At 36.9% G+C, this 18,421-nt stretch overlaps 1 protein-coding gene across 1 annotated transcript in view; it reads right to left on the bottom strand.

Moving 5' to 3' along the window:
• The window catches only part of SYNE1 (spectrin repeat containing nuclear envelope protein 1), a 288,904-nt gene that overhangs the window by 131,516 nt on the left and 138,967 nt on the right, over positions 1 to 18,421 (bottom strand). Inside the window, exons 56-70 of the mRNA XM_085055829.1 lie at positions 17,915 to 18,051; positions 16,785 to 16,962; positions 14,550 to 14,732; positions 12,899 to 13,042; positions 12,414 to 12,569; positions 10,576 to 10,740; positions 9,311 to 9,483; positions 8,302 to 8,455; positions 8,040 to 8,183; positions 6,325 to 6,489; positions 4,727 to 5,044; positions 3,982 to 4,137; positions 3,139 to 3,309; positions 2,059 to 2,385; positions 622 to 774 (exon numbers count right to left, since the gene is read on the bottom strand). Of these exons, the coding sequence (XP_084911955.1) occupies positions 622 to 774; positions 2,059 to 2,385; positions 3,139 to 3,309; positions 3,982 to 4,137; positions 4,727 to 5,044; positions 6,325 to 6,489; positions 8,040 to 8,183; positions 8,302 to 8,455; positions 9,311 to 9,483; positions 10,576 to 10,740; positions 12,414 to 12,569; positions 12,899 to 13,042; positions 14,550 to 14,732; positions 16,785 to 16,962; positions 17,915 to 18,051 (2,724 nt within the window). The remainder of the gene's footprint in view (positions 1 to 621; positions 775 to 2,058; positions 2,386 to 3,138; positions 3,310 to 3,981; positions 4,138 to 4,726; positions 5,045 to 6,324; positions 6,490 to 8,039; positions 8,184 to 8,301; positions 8,456 to 9,310; positions 9,484 to 10,575; positions 10,741 to 12,413; positions 12,570 to 12,898; positions 13,043 to 14,549; positions 14,733 to 16,784; positions 16,963 to 17,914; positions 18,052 to 18,421) is intronic.

The raw sequence follows: 18,421 nt of genomic DNA, 5'->3' as shown, positions 1-18,421 counted from the left end.
TGCAGAGCTTATCCTTGTTAGGAGTATAACCTATTAAAAGCTTTAGGAATAATCATACTTTAGGATGTATTTAGAAGCATTAGACCTTTCAAAGTACTACATACATACGGACTAATGAATCAATGTTAATTAATAATGCCCTTGCTGAATTAAATTTTATCTGTCTTGCAGTTTATTTTCCCCAGAGCCTTTTATTCAACAACTAAACAAAACAGTGTTTGTGGAAGATCAAGCAGAAACGAGTATAATCTAAGTGCATCCATCCTGTCAAGAAATAATGTATTTAGAATTTTATTAAACACAATTAAAAATAATACAGAGTAGTTACTGATACCTATCCCCCTTAGTGCTACGAAGTACAAAGACTTCACCTGCGACAATCAAAATTAATTTCAGGTACCCTCATTAGATTTATTTAGGTAGCTTTTTCCATATTCAAAATGTGCCTGTCACTTCTGCCCCCCTCCAGAGGAAACAAAAAACCCCCAAAAAAACACTGGAAGTAACAAAAGGCAGCTGGTTCTTTGTACAGACATGACAGTATGAAATAAACAGTTAAATTTTTATAGCGGGGTAAAAATATAGTAAGTTGGAGGAACCCTGAGATTTCATCCTTTTTACCTTTGTTTTGCTGCAGAGCTCCTGGTAACTGCTTTGAAGGTCTTGAATGTTGTTCTTTAGTGTCGCATCATTCACCAGATCACAAAGTGCCTCTCCCTTTTCAATCACTGACTTTATTGAAGGCTCATGAGACAGAACAGTCTGTTGTATGGACTACAATGCAAGCAAGAATTAAAATATATCTACTGTTCACTGGAGATGTACTTCACTAACTTCCCTTTGATCTGATGCACAGCTTTTCACCATGGTATGTATCATCCTTTCCAGATAGGAAGAGCTTTGCTTACCAGTGCAGGACTATGTTTCTCAGCCCTGCACAGAGACACCAAATTTTGCTCACATCTAAAAACAACTGCTCCTTTAGTGAGTGACTAGTAGCATGGCTGACAGTCTGGAGCTGGTGAAGCAAAGAGAGTTCATATGTACAAAGGGGCTATTGCTAGGGATAAAACTTGTTCAGAGCAACAAATTACGAAAATAAGTGGGAAAGTATCACCAAAGCCATCCCCTTAGTGAGACAGTGCGTGATGAGTGCCTCGCACAGTACTCTCAAGAGTGCAACTCCCCAAACATGTAGAAAGCAAGCATACAGCTGTGACATACAACTTTGAGTAGAGAAGCTGGCAAGGGGCAATGGGCAGTTTTAGAGAGAAAGCCTTGATGCAGTATAGGTACTGCTCAGCAATAACCAAAACACCGGTTTGTTAGCAACATGTTTTTGAGCCACAAATGTAAAGCACAGCACTGTACAGGCTGCCGCGAGGAGAATTAACTCCACCTCAGCCAGACTAAGTACACATGTCATGAAATATCTGTAATCTGGAGTATATTACAAAAATAAAATTAGAAGAAGAAATGGAGTTCGTTGGTAAATTTTCTACTCATTTTTGTGACTGGAAAATAAACCCAAACACTTCATTAAAATCCTGACTAAAAACATAGGAGGTCAGAGCAGCTGACTGTCTTGGGTATCAGTTGAGCTGACATCCAACACAGTAAGTAATAAATAAATGTCCCAATAAAGCTGGGACATCCAGCTTTAACCAGAAAGCTGATTAAGTCAATGTAAACAGTGACAATGTCTGAAGTGAAGAAAGACCAACTGATTTCTGTCTTTGTTTTAACAGCAATCAACTCTGTTGAGATCAATGTGATTACTCATATGTGTACTTATGAAAGAAATTTGCTCCATTGCAGATATTGCATATTTTCAGATATAGAAGCCTTTTTAGGATGTTCACATTTCAAATCCAGGGGCTCAGTCTGGTTTGTAGAGACAGGTGTCATGCATGTTTTCACTGATGCTGATTGGGACATCCAGATCAGAAACATTTCATGTACCTATTGAAGAAACTTGGATACCTAATCAGAGAATTTCTTGAGAATCACTAGATTAAAATCAATTCAATAATACAATGAGATATAACCCTTTTTTACCTTGTACTTGGACAACTGTGCCTTCTTCTCATAGAGCTCACTCTTTGGCTCCACTGGAGCATGTAAGATGGCTTGGTACTCCATGACCCACAGAGTTTGTGCCTTATACTTGTCTGAAAACTCCTTCACCAGCTGAAGACACTTCTCTGAATTCATGTGCTCCTTTCTGATGGAGCCAGCCAACTCTTCAAGCTGTTCAACATGATCTCCAATTTCTTTTCTTAACTGGTCAACTTCATTTTCTTCCATGTATTTTATAGCTCGCTCCCCCTTCTCACGGGCTGATTTCAGTAAACTGTGGCCTATGTCCATATCACTCAACAGCAGCTGTGAAGGAAGTGTTGGTTAACAGAAAATGTATGGAAACTCTTGCCTTTATTTATATTTATATTTATATATATATATATATATATATAAATTCTTTATAGTTTCTTTATCTAGAGGCTAATAATATTCTGTTTTAACTTTGCTACAAACACAGAAGGGATGTCTAGGGAAAATGACTGGACTCTTCAGTACAAAACTGCCTGGAGTTTAGGTGTGTAAAGCTAGAAGGAAGCAGATAAAGCAAATATTTCTGCTCTGCACTGGGCTTGTGAATTTAAACAGAGAAACTGAAGGCTCCCAGAAGAGGATTTCTACTCCAAATTCTGGAACAGATGAAAGCTTTCCCTTAGCGTATTACGTTTAAGCTGCTTAAGCTGCAGGATATGAGAAGCTCATCTACAACTTTGAGATGAAACATGAGTTTTACCAATGTTTTAATGAAGAGAAATAGTAAGCACTTGCCACAGTGCATAGAAAACACACAGTGCAAAAGAAAATATACTCTTATTAGGACTATTATTTAGGACTATATTATTGAGGACTACTTACTATATTATTTAGGACTATTTATAACTCCAACAGCCAAACTGTGATCTAACGAGACATGAGAACAGAAAGTTCCATACTGTGTGGTCTTATCCCATTATCTTCTCTGGGCAAGGTAAGGCAGAATTTTGAGCTGTTAAGATGTATGTTAAAATACAGCCTCTTTTTTGTGAGCAGAAAGAAAAATTGCATTTAAGAAAGCTGTACCTCTAGTTTCTGCACTTTTTTCTCCATTGCCGTTTTATCAACCACATCAAATTTGGTGATCATATTTTTGAAATTCTTGTTTGTAGCTCCATACCAATTTGTGTAAGCACTAAAAGACAATTCTGACTCCTCCATACAGCGTATTTCTTCTTCCAGAAACTTTACTTGCTCCTTCAAACAAATATGGAGGGTGGGGGGAAGAAACAAGGACCATCCAGATGTTTATCACTGCTATTGGTTTAAGATAACAATAAATGGCTATTTATTAATAAAATCTGTTATACAAAGATAAAACATTTAGGCTTGGAGTTCTTTTATACAGAGTGGAGAATTCTTACAGGGCTCTTCTCAGGGTGTACATGTGGCAATCACCAATGTTAAAACTGAGCTAATACTAAACACTGAAAACATACTCACATTTTGAACTTTGAATTTTGACTTGTGATTACAGTACTGTGAGGTAAGTACAACTTAAAGTAACCCAAAGACTGCACCTTACCAAATTAAATTTTCCCTGTACTAATGTGTATCAGTGGCAACCTGTAAACATTTCTCTAGAGGTCAATTAGCATTCAAGCACACTTTATTCTGAATTTCTCTCCTAAAACTATCAAAGAAGATAGTAACAGGGCATTCTACTTCATTATCCTGATCATGTTTCTGAGATTCATGTAATCCAATGAAATCTACATGTGCGTGTGTGTATGAATACACATGACCATTATACTATTGAGTCAACAGGAATGAACAAACTCTGATAATGTCTAATTATAAAAGCCTGTTTGTATTTGTTTCTTAACTGACAATTTACAATGTTACAATGAACTAATTTTCATTACTTACCAGGACATGAAGAAGAAGAGTTTGGTAGCGAGATGTAAGCTGTGTTGCCTGACTTCCCATTCCACTTGCAGTGAGATTTTCCTCTAGTATTTGCTGAGCCAATACCCCAACTTCCTCTACATCATCTTTGTAGACTGTAATGTCTTCATGCCACTTCTATGCCAAAGAAATTACCAAACTCATATGACTGATTCAAACATCTTAAACTATCAGTAATATATCTGCAACTAAGTCAGGAAATCGTTGAAAAGGGAAACAAATACATGGTTGTAAACATTCATATACAACTGGAAAATAAACCAGAATCTGATTAAGGTTAATGTACTGAATGTGCTGGAAAGATTTTCATCCCCTATGGATTGCATTTTATTACAACAGATTCAACACTTTTTGTACTTTTTCCGCCTTCAAAATGAATAGAAATGCAAGCCATACTTCACACAGATTTTGCCTTAAGTTTTAAATGTGACTGTAAAGTGTAACCTGGAACTCCTTCAAATCCACTTCCTGTGTTTATTCAGAACCATGTCTTCTCCTTCCAGTGACTAAAGGAGAATTATTACATCGACACAGTGGAGATTTTAGAACAGAACTGGTCATATCTTACTCTTGTTACCATATTAATTAAGCCACCATTTAAGAATAAACTGCAAAGCTTGCTCTCATTTTCACAGTGCAACCAGAAATTGACATGGAAAGCTCACATATTACTTTGTTTAAGGAATACCTTAACTAAATTCTTTACCTTCATTTGTTGAAGCTGCATTTCCTTTGTTGCTCTACCAGACCTCCTCCCAGTCCTGATAGCAACTTTCTCCTCCAGGTTTGTTAACCAGTCATTAACCTTCTGGAATTTTTTCTCCATTAACCTCAGTCTGCTCACAGTGGCATTTAACTGGCTTCTTGCTTCAGAAAGCCTGTGCTGGTAAACTTGCCAGTCCTGCCGTAAGGATTCCAGGGCTCTGTCTTCTATTTGGGGAATGCCCCAGGGAATCACCTCCTCTCTGGCATGGACAGCAGCATTCAATAATGCTTGTCCCTCTGCACAATTGACCTGAAGCTCCTGTGAAGGCAGTTACAGTTACATGCCCAACATTAACAGCGTTCATTCACACATGGCAAAAACCCTTTGGTTCCTCTTAAGACAGCTTAGCATTCCCTTTGATTATCTGTGGTTAAGAATATATTAGAGAGAGTCTTTCGTCTAATAACACCAGTGACAGCCTGCTCACTTACAAAGCACATCAAGTATCACTATTACTGACAGTTGAACTGCAGAAAATTATTGACAATGTATGCATTAAATTCTTTGCTCTCCTGTCAAGTTTATCAGTTCTGAAACATTAACTGCCTGAGCCAGCATGGGATGGATGCAATCCATTCACCACAGCCTGTAATTCAAAACTTTCCAGATGTGACAAGCAGACTGTCAGACTGATTCTACAAGTGAATCTCTTTAAAAACAGAGGCTTCAATAGTCTAAAATAAACTTTTTTATTTTTACACATTTTGGAGACAACACTCCAGACTAATTTTTTATACTCTCTTCTGGACATGTACAGCATTTTCATGCTTATTAGAACTTAATTAGAAAGTACAAAGTGATTCAATCTGACTAGAAAACAAACAGGAAATTACCTTAACAAAAGACAGCTGTGTTTCATCTCAGATTTAAGATATATATCCAGATTTTCAAAATGGGTTTTGTAACATAAACTATAATAAGCAAAACATATGCAGAATCCCTGATCATAGAAAAACCTTCTCAGTATCCTTAATAAGATAATAAACATTTCATATCTCAAGTACAGACTTTGTGCTCCTTCAACAACAGGTATTTGAAGCATTTTAAGTCAGCTTAAGATAATAACTGGGAAATTACTGAAGTAGTACAGGCTCACTCTTCACTGTCACTGAAGTGATTCAGTGGTAGTCTTCCCACCTCACTCTGAGAGCCAGCCTACATGACTGCAACTGCCTGAAATTAGGTGCATCTGCTCTATATGCAGTAAAAGATGAAATGCCAATAGAAATACTTTTGACATTTTATGAAACACAGGGAAAAGAAAAGGTAGACCAACATGTAACACAAATTCGATACTTGCAAGAAAGGATTAGTATGCCTAGAGATTTCACTCAAGGCTTGGCACTTCTTTCCAGAAATGAGCAACAATATTTCCACTACCTTTACTGGAATCACTTTTGAGCAATGAAGTCTTCATATATAATGCAATTGAAAGTTGTTCTCAAGACAATTTCTGTCTGGCAATAAATGTTATTCTGCTATTTTACAATGAGGACTTTTTTTTTTTTTTTTTACTTAGAGTGTCACACATTTTGTACCTGTAAATCTCGGAGTGTTGTCTCCTGTTCCTGGGCATCACCATCAAGATGTGATAAACAGTCAAGTTTCTCCTGTTCCTTTTCCAGCCATACTTCAAAGGCCTTCAGATTTCTTTGGTACTCTTGATGTAAGGTGAGCAGTCCTTCAGCTTTTGTTACAGCCTCCTGCATGTGAAAATATTTACAAATATGTGTCTTAGTGTATTGTCAAACCAAGAAAACATAAACCCCAGCAATCCATCAAGGGGAGAAGTTTGTATCTGATGCTGAACTTTCCAAGAATTCAGGAGCACTTGGATTCTGAAGATGGCTTAATCAATTATAGAGAAAGAGGAGGCACAAGTAGGGGTAGAGACACTTATCCTGAAAGATTCTTCTCATAAGTTTGTGACTTCTAAGATTTAAAGTTTTAATCTGGGATTACTTCTAATAACATCTTAGTGTCTAATAAAAAAAGACTTGATTTTTATAGCAATTTAAATTAACTTTGCTGAAGTTATTAATAAGCATATGACCTTAGAAACAGCATTTTTTCTTTGCATGATTCCCCTTTTTTTTTTTTTTTTTTTTGCAAATGGAATTGGAATCTTCTATTAGGAGTATCTACTATATTAGGTTTGAAGACTACCCAAGGTATTTGCAGGCTGTTCCTACAGAGCACAGTAAGAAACAGACTACAAGTTTTCTCTGTATGTGGGTGAGGAAGTCACAGTAATTTCACAACCCAACACTAAAATATTACTATACCTGAAGTACAGAAGGAAAGGTGTCATGTATTATCACAAGACTAGTCTTACTAAGTGCAAGAAAAATATACTACATGTAATTCACATCCTCTAAGAAATGATGGGAATGGGGAATAAAGTTCTGATGGAGACAAGACAGGCTGTATCTGAGAGCAGCAGGCTCCTTAAAAGACAAACACTTTAATAAACCTATGAACTTACTGTCTGCTTTACCTTTTACTTCTAATACGTCTGTCTAGTGGGAGAAAGGAAGAAAACAGGAGCACCATCAGATCTTTTACAAGGCCTGTCCATGCCCAGAAGTGGGAAGGAGGAAAGAGAGACCAGTTTTCTTGCCTCTCAACAGGGGCTTAGGGAATTACAAGTCTTGTTCTGTTCAGAGGTGGGCCATAAACCCTTGGGGAATCCTGTCAGTTTTCCTGCCTGGCGAAAGGATTAGTAAAAGATTTTAACATTCCTTACTTTCCAGCTATTTGCTTTGAACTTTGAATTTCTTTCTGAGGGTTGATTGCATCCTTGACATTTAACATCACCACCACAGCTGGAAATGGGGAAGACCCGTCGTGGGATATTAGGTGGAAGAGAAAGACGGAATGCTTCTTGCTACATCGGGAAAGAGGTACAGAGCTCTTGCCTCTGTGAACCACCATCCTTTTCTTATTGTCCCCATGCTGTTGCTCAAGCTAAGCAATATAGGCAGCCTGTATAGCTTTGTGCAGAAGAAAAAGGGAAAGGCTAGAGCATCCCCATGCTAACAGGAATTGCAGGTATTTACCAGCACTTCTGAAAAGATCTGAAGATCAGTACAGGAAGACAGATTTATTAATCACCCTAGCAGCTTTCTGTCACATCAAGTTACAACTGTCCCCAAACTCTTAATCCTCATTTAATGGTAAAATAAATGACCAGTGAAAAGATTTTTTTACTTGTTGCCAACTAAACAAGGAGTGCTACGAAGGAAAACTGTACCTTTGTTCTCTCTTTGAGGAACTTATATCTCTCCTGAAGCTCTTGGAGCTCAAGCTGAGCAATGTAGTGCTCAGCCATCCCTTTTCCTTTCACTTCAATTGTCTCCAACAGGCTGTTATGACTCAACACCTCTTCATTGAGTAGCTGCAAAATAGAAAGAGAAGAACACACAAAGGGCACCATTAAAACAAGACCATAGACTAATCTTGCAGTTACATGGTTTATCTTCTTGCCTGTAAGGTGTTATGTAAATCAAACACACCTTTGCTTTGCTGAGGGCAGCTGTTTTTTCCCTCAGTTCAGCATATTGCCTTTCAGAAGCATTCATACTTGCTTCTACTTTTTCCATCCATCTGGAAAACTGATTAACATCTTCCTGGTAACTTGTCCATTTGGAGAGAGCTCCTTCCAGGTGACTGTAATTTTACAAAAATAGAAGTTTTGTGATAGCAGAAGTTCCTATGCTCTTTAAAGAGTGAGATAGAGTCATATAGAGATATTTTACACTGCATTTATGAGAGAGATATATCACAAGCTAAGCAGTCTGTGAAAATCCTACAGGTTTTAACTAGGAGCACTGTTTGAATAATAAAGAGAAATTAAGTTTTCCAAACCTGGAATATTAAGTAGATCTGTAAACTATGTAGCTAGCTGACATCTTCTAAATTTAATAAGTAAATTGAAACTAAAAGCATAAGACCCAAAATCAGAAATTTTCTGTCCCTTTGCATACAATCAGAAGTTGCTACATTCTAATGTGTAATAACCTTTGTTTCTTTAACTTGAAATATTTGCAACTATTGATGCTCCACCAAATAAGTCTCTGTTTTTTCCTTTATATTTCTTTATTCTATCACTAGGAGCAGCACTATTGGACAGTGTAATTAGAGTATGTTCTTTAGAATGCTAGGAAGTGGAAAACCAGAGGAGTCACCATGAATGTCCATGACAAGATCTTCTCATTTCTGAGAAGGTTTCAAAGCATCAAGCGCAACAGAAAGTAAAATACTCAAGATTATGAACATGGGATCCAGTTTTCAGAGTAAATTGACAATAAGTGTTAATAAAGCTTAGATTCCTCACACTTTCCTCCCCTCCTTCTACCTCAATTGAACATATCACTTACAACCTCCAGACCTGCAGTGTTTGGCTCATGTAAGCATTTTACAGTAATTTGACTCTTGTAGTAATAAAATTCAGAGAATTACTTTTCAGAAGTTTAGACAGAGCTTTGTTACTAAGCACCATTCTGCACCTCATGCCCTTTTTACCTCTTGCACTGGATACAAGCAGACAGAAGAGAAGCCCAGCTGTCCTTCAGATTTTGCAATTGCCCTTCAATCACTGGCATTCCCTCCAGAGAAGTATTTTGCAGAACAGATTCTCCTCTAGTCAGAACAATTTTCATTTGGACTTCTTTTTCTTGCTTCACTGCTAGTAGGCCCTAAGAAGTGAGTGGATATATTTTATCATTAATTGGGCATGAATATTCTAACTGGCTTTAGTGGAACATGACCTGATCATATTTAGCTGCTTGTAGTCAACTGAACGATGGACAGTGGGGTTCGCAGCTGGGCTTCACAAACAAAAGTGACTTTCAATGGGTAGGTTCAGGCTATTAAAAAAAACCCTTAGTTTACAGGGAAGTTTTCATGAAATCTGTGCAGGTACTTTAGAATGTATCTACTTTTCAGTAGAAAGGCTAACATTATGAAGGAAATGTCATTTAGATGGAAAACAGGAGGATTCATTCATAGAGACAACAAGATGCAACTGACAAAGCTCTTCTACAGGGCTGAAATACAGTTCTACCACTCCAGGATATATTTGCAACACCAAGGTACCCGCAAATAAAGTCAGTAATCTGTCATCAACGTCAGCCTAGGGACTCCAGCTCCTGGAGCTGTGCAGCTGCAAACTCACAGTTTCTAACACTTTGTAGTCGTGAAAAGCCTGAAAGCATGAACCCAAAAGACTCAATGAACAAAAGCCAAAACACAATTTTAATATTATGCTACAATCTTTTGCTTTTGGACATATCCTTATAATTTTGAGGGTTTTTTACTCAAAATCTAAGACATCAATAAAATGAAAAGTATTCCTACGGTAAAAGCATCCAGAGATGATGTTTTCTTAACTGCAGACACCATTTTAAAAGTAAAAATTATAGGAATAGATTTTCTGAATCAACTCTATAATCTGTAAGACCTAGGAATATATATTAAAATAAACTAAACTAGCAGACATGAATATTCTACTTCTTCCATTTAACCTTCATCAGCCATACAAGATCTTTTGGGTACTTTAAGAATTTTCATATATGCCATTCCCCATGTCATTAAGGTCACCATTTACTTCTTAGAGAAAAGTATGAAGACTACAAAAAGTAGTTTCTGCTACAAAGTTATTTTTTAATAAACTGAAAATCAGTGTCTGAACAACAGTTATTAGACTACTCTGCAACAACTAAGTATCCTATATTTGATTTCTTCATAGAGATCTAAACAGGGCAGGTTTTGGACTCTTGTTCCCGTACCTCTAGTTTTAACATCCGGCTGTCCAGAACACTCTTGTCTGCAGTGGGATGACAGTAGGAATCCAGCATATGAACTGCATCAGCAACCCAGTCCTGGAGGTCCTTCACACTCTGTGAGAACTGCTGGTGCTCTGCTACAATCCTATCCATTCTGGAAACCTTCTCCTGCAATTCATACAGCAATTAGCACCAACAGCTATTTAAAGGATTGCCTACTCCCCATACCAACTTATGGAATGGACTTTGGAATGAGTCTCAAGTACACTCACAAGTTTGCTTCATACACTGATAATTACAAACACATTTGAGCATGGAATGAATTCTGCATACACACACAAATGAATTGTCCAAACATAAAATACAGATGAAGATATCAGAAATGTAATTTTTTTTTATTTTCTAAATGTAAAGCTTCAGTCTTCTGGTTTCACTTTTTCTTACACATCTGGTAAATTACATGTAAGCTCCATGTCAGAGATGCCATAGAAGCTAACTTGTGAAACTGGCCAGTGCAAAGATACATTTAAGCCTGAGAAGTTATCCTACTGCAGCAATATTACTTTGTTGATATTCGGAAAAGACCTGTTTCCCTCAATGACTCTCATTGGTACAACCATTCTTCTGAAAAATCACTGACACTCATACAAATCAAAAACAAATGCTGAAGTTACATTGCCAAAAGGCTTGAGGTGAACAGGAACACAGGGCAGAGTGTATTTGCCACTGCAACAAGTCAAGTCAGTGAAACAGGCTTTGGAAGCTACTGAGAGGAATCTTTCCCATGATCCATGGCTATCCAACGAGTTTCAAGATGTCTCTACTAGGCTGGGTCATATGTATCCTGCACCTTAGATAACTCCTTCTCATCCTGACATCTACTGCAAGTTCTGCTCACATAAGCCTGTGGTCTTCCATGCATCTTACTCTTTACTCATGCATCATTCTCATTTTGCAGACATGAAAATTTATTATGGCCACACATCCAATCATTTCCAGCAAGTCACAGATAGGCTTTATAATTGTTACTTCCACAGAAAGAGTAGCAATTGCCAAAGTGGCAGCCCTCTAAACACAAATACTTTCTGAACTGAATTATTATTCCAAAATGTATTTCCTATATCCTTATTCATTCCAGTTACTATAGCATCTGTAACCCTATATCAACTCTCCTTCATGACACAAACTTTGAGGAAAATAAGAATCTTCATATGAAGGCTTATCTGTCTACACAACAGACAAAGTAGAACCATTAAGTGGTGAAGTGTGTGAAGTACCACTCAAAAAAACATAATTAGGTTAAACTCTCAGCTCTTGGTCTGATGGTTTAGAATTTGGCCTATGCCTCCCCCGAACCTTCAAAAGCAGCTTAAGAGGTAGATTTTTTTTTTAGAAGACCAATCTATTACTTCAGGTGAAGATACTTACAATGCAAATAATCATCATTATAGGATGAGATGAAGTAACAACTTTTCTGCATCCTGTATTTTCTAAAAAAACCCCACCTCTGCTAATTTTTGAAAAATACCTCTTTCAGATGCCACTTATTACAAAACTAATATGTCTTCAGTGCATTAAAGAATCAAAATCAAGTCTGATTATTGTATAATCAGGTGGGGTTTATTTTTAATCAGAACATTTTTAAATTAAAAAAAATTATAGTTACATTTTATTGATAGTCCTTACTCTCCACTTCTTAAAGTCAATGTGAAAGACAGAATAACTCAGACATACCACAGAGCAGGCAAGCAAGGCAACTGCAGTGTTTCACATTTCAGTCTTTATTTTCCCCCACAGACATCAAAGGAGTTGCTTAAAAGCACATACATTGGGTGCATTACCTTAGTCAGATTGCTTAGAGCAAGATACTGAGAAGACAACTGAGACACTCTGCGCATAAAGCTTTTGCTGACAGCTTGTTCTTCCCACAGCTGCTGAGCTTTCTCTTTTAGCCTGTTGAGCTGATGCTCGTGGCAGCTTATTTCCTCAAGGACAGACTGTAAAGCACAAGCACAGTAATAATAAGGGTGGGTGCAAGGAAGCAGGAGATAGAGAAGCACGAAGGTGCCATGAAAAATAGAAGTGACATATGGCAAGCTTGCTGAGAAAGGCACACCATACGGCTACAGCAATGGAGCAGCATGTCATAAGGAATGTGGAGATGCAAAACTTGATGGAACAGGATCATCAACAGCAAACCTTGAAAAGAGTTCTCGTCTTATTTAGAAGTCAGGATGCTGGAATGTTCAAGCTTTTGTAAGTAATCAGTGAGGCCAGAAAGATGGGACAGGGAAGTCTGGCTTTGTTAAGAACACTTATAAGTCACCTGCAGCTTTTGTTGCTCTCTCCTCTTGGAAGAAAGATCATGGAGTCGACTGCTACTTCCTTGCACTAGCTTCTCAGTTGTGGTCAGCCATTCCTGCAGAGGCTCAGCAGTTGCTTCAAAGTCCTTCATCTGGATCTTTAAGTTCTAGGAACACATGCCAAACTCTGTCAACAGTCCCAGTGCACTGGACATAAGTAATTCACAGGACACAGATCAAGCACACAAAAAGGATATATATTTGTAGGCAAATTATACACAACTCTTCATATAAATTTTATCAGCTCTGCCTCTTCCTATTCCACAAACACTGAAATAAAAGTTTGATAGGGCACACTTTTAAAAAGCAAAATAGAAGCAACAATGTAATACACAGTTGAGGGGAGGCTGAAGCAAATGTCTATTGAATGGAAAGCTTTACAGATCTTACGAGATTTCACTCAATCTAATCCTAATTCATGTAACCAAGGCAGTCTGAATAAAGGCTAATTTGGGATTTGAGTTATCTGACTTCAGTCATTCACACTGACCCCTCCTTAAATGGGCTGCCACTATTTCTAGGTGATGTCTAAATTCAACCCAGTTCTGGGGAACACTTTTTGGTTATATTCTTTTTTTGTAAAAAATTTTGGTCATAAGAATGTGCGCATTAAAGGCCTACATAGGCATTCCTTAAATGATGGCAAACTTTTCTTGTAGGCTTATTCTGCATTATTTAATAAAAGACCATCTGAAATAATTCATATGGAATATAAACCTGAACGGCAAAGCTCCTGTGCCCTAGTTATTTTAACTTTTTTTTCTGAGACATATTTAATTTTCTTTTCAGCTATACCCTTATCACTTAAACATCAGAATGAAAAACTATGCCTATGAGACTGAAAAATGCTTGACTCAAAAAGACTAACCTCTGAGAACATCCTCTTTCCATGTCAGCCTTGAGATGAAGGAAGGTAAGTCCTTGCTACCTGAGAATTTTCTTTGAAATGCTTTCCTACATAATGCATCAAGTGTATTTAAAATTTTCTCAGCTGTCTAGGCAGCATTGGTTTGAAGCAAGAATGCCTAGAAACTCTAATTTTCCTATGTTATGCAGGGAATTCCAGATTAGACCTTTTGACCTTAAAACCTTTGACCTTAAAAAGTTTATGATTTTAAGATATTCATCTCCTACTGGTTGAATTGTGAGTTCTGAATACAGAAAGGCACTGGCATTTACTTAAAAAGTTGCTCAAATAGGTAAGTACATTTCACCTTTTTGCAATAAGATACAACATTGACACACTGTACTAGCACTATTCAATCAGCAGCAGTGTCAGAAACCTCCCCTAAAAGTTTTTCAAAAAGAAAATGTGTTTTAGTAACCCAGCACATTTGATGCGACTAATGAATTTCAGCAACTGCTGTCTTTGATTCTGAACAACACCCTTCTGCATGAAACCCCACTTAAAGTGAAATCAGGTCTTAAAGATAGCAGAAGTACCCAAAAGTAAAATGCAAGCAGAAGAATAAGACTTATTGAAAACAGCTATTTTTTAGTTCTGTCACTTAATAAACACTCACAGCTATACACAAAGTTTAAGCTGTGCTGTTTGAAACAGAAGCAAAGAGCAAATTTAGATCCAGTCTTTCCTCACTGTGACTGGTTCAATACCTCCAATGCAGATTTCTTCTGGTGGAGTGTAGTTATAAAATTTTTCCAATCTTCTTTAGCGGTAGCAGATTTGTCCTGGATAACTTTAGCCTTTTCCTCTGGTAAAACAGAGCACAACAGCTCTCCTTTGGATGCTACCAGGTTTAACTTTTGTTGCCCATTCTCACTTTCTGATAAAAATTCCTGAAAATAATAATAAAAGAAGTTAATTGGTGAACTTTGGCTCCCAATAAAGTTAAGCTGATAGAAAATTTATCAGTGGTAAGAGTTTACTGTTTGTGCTTGTTAACATGCTAATGTATCTTTCAGTACATTCATTTCAATTTTTTTTGTATTGATGGGATTTACAGGTAACAGCTACTTAATCAGGAAACGCAGTGTCTGAATAATGTATATATTAAGACTCTAGGATTACCTGTACATGCTGTATTTCATGAGACAATTACCGGTCATTTAGTTAGGTATTATGCTCCCTTAAATACCTCTAGTACAGAACGTGATAAAAGTTTCATTTCAGGGTACCATTACCCTGACAGAGATAACACAGGAGCCCCTTCAGAGGCACACACAGGACTGAAGCTTTGGCCATGGGCAAACTCCAGCTATGCTGGACTTCCCATGAGCATGTGGGGGTGTGGGCTGATGCTCAGAACCCAACCAATGTCCAATCTATGTGATTTTGCCTCTTTATCCTTAATTTACCTTCCCTCTTTGAAATTATTTTTCTTCACAAAAATCTTGCACAATGCTGGCGTGCAAGAAGTGTGTGGAAAAATGCATGTACAAGAATTAAACAGAAATGTAAGGAAACAGATTTTTTAAAATTCCAGTTTACTGCAATAATCTCTTTATAATTTGTAATTACTAAAAAACTTTGCGAGCATTAAGGACTCAAAGAAATTTAGCACTCTTATACGGCAAGATTTTAAACTGTTACTACCATGATTATGTAATACACATAATCATTAGGTTACACCCATGCTCAGGAGTAACAGGCTTGACACCAAAATTATATCAGAGTCAGATTCTGATTCTGTGTTATACTGGAGATCTTAGTAGAGAGTGCAAAGGGCCTGTTAACTTTGAGATACTTGGACTATAGGTTCTGGCTATGTTAAAATCAAAGATATTGGTGACTTAATGACGTCTAATGTGCTAACAGACAGAATATTAAATTTTAAGAAAAATAAAATTTTAAGTTTATACAGGTTACCAAGACACCTCTAGAAGTCCTAAGGCAGCCCAAAAAAAGTTTATTTCACCTAAGGAAGCTTTCACAGAGAAGGAGAATAAGCTATGGTCTTACACTGTAAGGAGGCTGCAGTGATAAAAAACAGTAACAATTACCACAGTTGGAAAAAAGCCCAGCCTTGCTAAAACATTTATATTTAATGTAAAAAGATTACTAGGACTTTTCCACCTTCTATAGATACTCTCAATATGGTGCAAATATTTGACATATTAATACAGCATTGTTTGTCCTTTTAAGTAAACCACTTAAGCAACATAAAGTGAATTTACCAAAATGAGGAGGAAGTGATTTGGCTTTTGGTGTTTTCTGAGAAACAGATACGAATTTCTTCTTTTATATTACCTAAATAAAGGTTATTAAATATATTACCTGACTAAAGGTATAACAGCCTCATTAAATAATTCTCATTTTGTTACTTTTGGTTAAAATGATAGATATATTCTATTAATAAAAGTATTTCTTTCAATTGATTTCATAAAGCATACTTTCACTTTGCATTCCTTTCCACAGAACTGTTTGGGCTTATTTTAGTTTTATGAGAAAAATATACATTTTAAATGCCTGCTCTCACTGCACACAATTTAACTCTGGTCTTGCACCATAAGGGCTCCACTTTCATACATGATGAAAAATATTCACGTAACTGTGAAATAATTCCAGGTACTAAGACTTGATTCTGCTATCATTATGATTTTACAACACTCTCCCACCTAAAGCACATTTTTTTCCCATCGTAAGAAAGAAACAGACAAGGAAAACTACTGTGAGACGTAACTACTTACAAACTGTAGCCCAACAATTAAATTAAACAAAACAGATTGACGAAGAAAAAAAATAACTGCTTACTTCTTTGCAATGAGTCACCTTTAGTGTTAATAATAACAATAATAACGAAAAATAGTAATTAATCAAAGAAATAAATCTGAGCTGAACATGAAATTGATTTGGTCTCCCTTAGACTAGTATTTTACTGCTATAGTTACCTGTATTTTCTGCAGACTTGCTGAAGCTTCACTGATATTTTGAGGCACATCAAAGCATTTGGCAGTGGTGACTCTTGCATTGACCAGCCACTGCTGAAAATCCCTGAAAGCCGTCCGAAATCTTTGCTGCAAGATCTGCTCTTTGCTCTGACATCCTTTTGAAGCTTGCAGGCAGAGGCTGGGTTTATCACATCAGGGAAGAAGAAGAAAGCGAGGGAGGGAGGGAGGAAAGGCAGGACTCTGTTAGGTGACAATGCTATTATTTTGTTCTCTGCAACACAATGCTAAGGGTAGGTTAAACTGGATTCCTCCTACCAAATTTATGCACTTAACTGAGGCACCAGGAAATCCATTAGAAGCTTTCAGTTCTCGAAAGTGAAGCATGTAAATTGGGACATAGCTGTCACAGATGTGACAGGTACAAGTGTTTCCAGAGAGTGACTCAGTGCACCTAAGCATGAACGTTTTCGGCAAGCCCCTTTCTCTCTCTAGCGAGAGGGCACAGGACTACAGAGATTAAAATTCTAACTTCTGTGTCTCTGTTAAATCCACAAGGTTATAAAGGATCAATCTGAGTCATCACATCCTTCTGCAGCTACAGAAGCCAGAAGCTATAATCCCCTGCAAGAAACAACAGAACCTTGTGTCTGAACTGCAGGTGTCACACTCCAAAGTAAATCAGAGAGAGTGACTTGAGAGAAAGCAAGAAAGCAAGCCAATGCTACCTTCCCTAGCTAGCTCCTGTTTCAAGAAACCAAATAATCAAATAAGAATAATCTGAAGGACAAAATGAAGAAAAATATCTCAACTAGGTGGTATAGCTTGTTCTTCAGACAAACAGGACATACTGCTACCTCACATTTTCACAAGGACTCCCGTACTAAGCCAGGTATAGAAGTACATTTAGTTTCAGTGGAGTTTAGTGGCATAGCCTGACTTTAAAAAAAAAAAAAACCTCAAAAAATCAAATTACTACTTTGTATAGCTTCTGTTGACACCAAAATCAAAATAATGATTCCAACTATTGCATACCTCCGTCTCTAGATCTAAAGTTCTAATTAATGGTTCCCTAAAAGACAGCTCACCCCCACACACACATGAAATTAACTACAAACAAAATGAATGTGTACCTGTTATACTCCTTAATCAACCCTGAAACTTTTGAAGAATGAGTACTTAAATCCTTGGAAAATCTACAAAGATCATTCAATTGAGTTTTGATCTCATCTGTCATTTGTTCAGACTTTACTAGAGCATCCAATGTTTCCTGTTAAAACAAAATAAAGGAAAAATATTGGTGAGTAAATATTTAAAAAAAATACAATTTCTGAATCAAAGTTTACCAGAGTTAAAATTCATTCATTTATAATCTATATACGTTTACTTTCAAGAGTACTTTAGCAGTCAAGTCTACAGAGCCTTATTTGAAATTATGAGCTTCTAGAGACCAAATTCCTGGGTGCCTCAACTTCCTTACCTCAATATGTTCTTGAAGCCCACTTTAAGACACAACTTCCATTTTAATAAATGAGCTACAGTATTATCAATTAGCTATACACCTATTAAAGTACATATTATTAGGGAATAGCAAATGATGTATGTTTATATAAATATAACTATCCCGTTGACTTGAGTTT

The sequence above is a fragment of the Lichenostomus cassidix genome, chromosome 3 (assembly GCF_008360975.1).
Source record: "Lichenostomus cassidix isolate B80296 chromosome 3, HeHo_3.0, whole genome shotgun sequence".
In the NCBI taxonomy this organism is placed as follows: Eukaryota; Metazoa; Chordata; class Aves; order Passeriformes; family Meliphagidae; genus Lichenostomus; species Lichenostomus cassidix.
The sequence above is the reverse complement of the archived record's forward strand: the minus strand, read 5'-3'. Positions and strand labels throughout refer to the sequence as shown.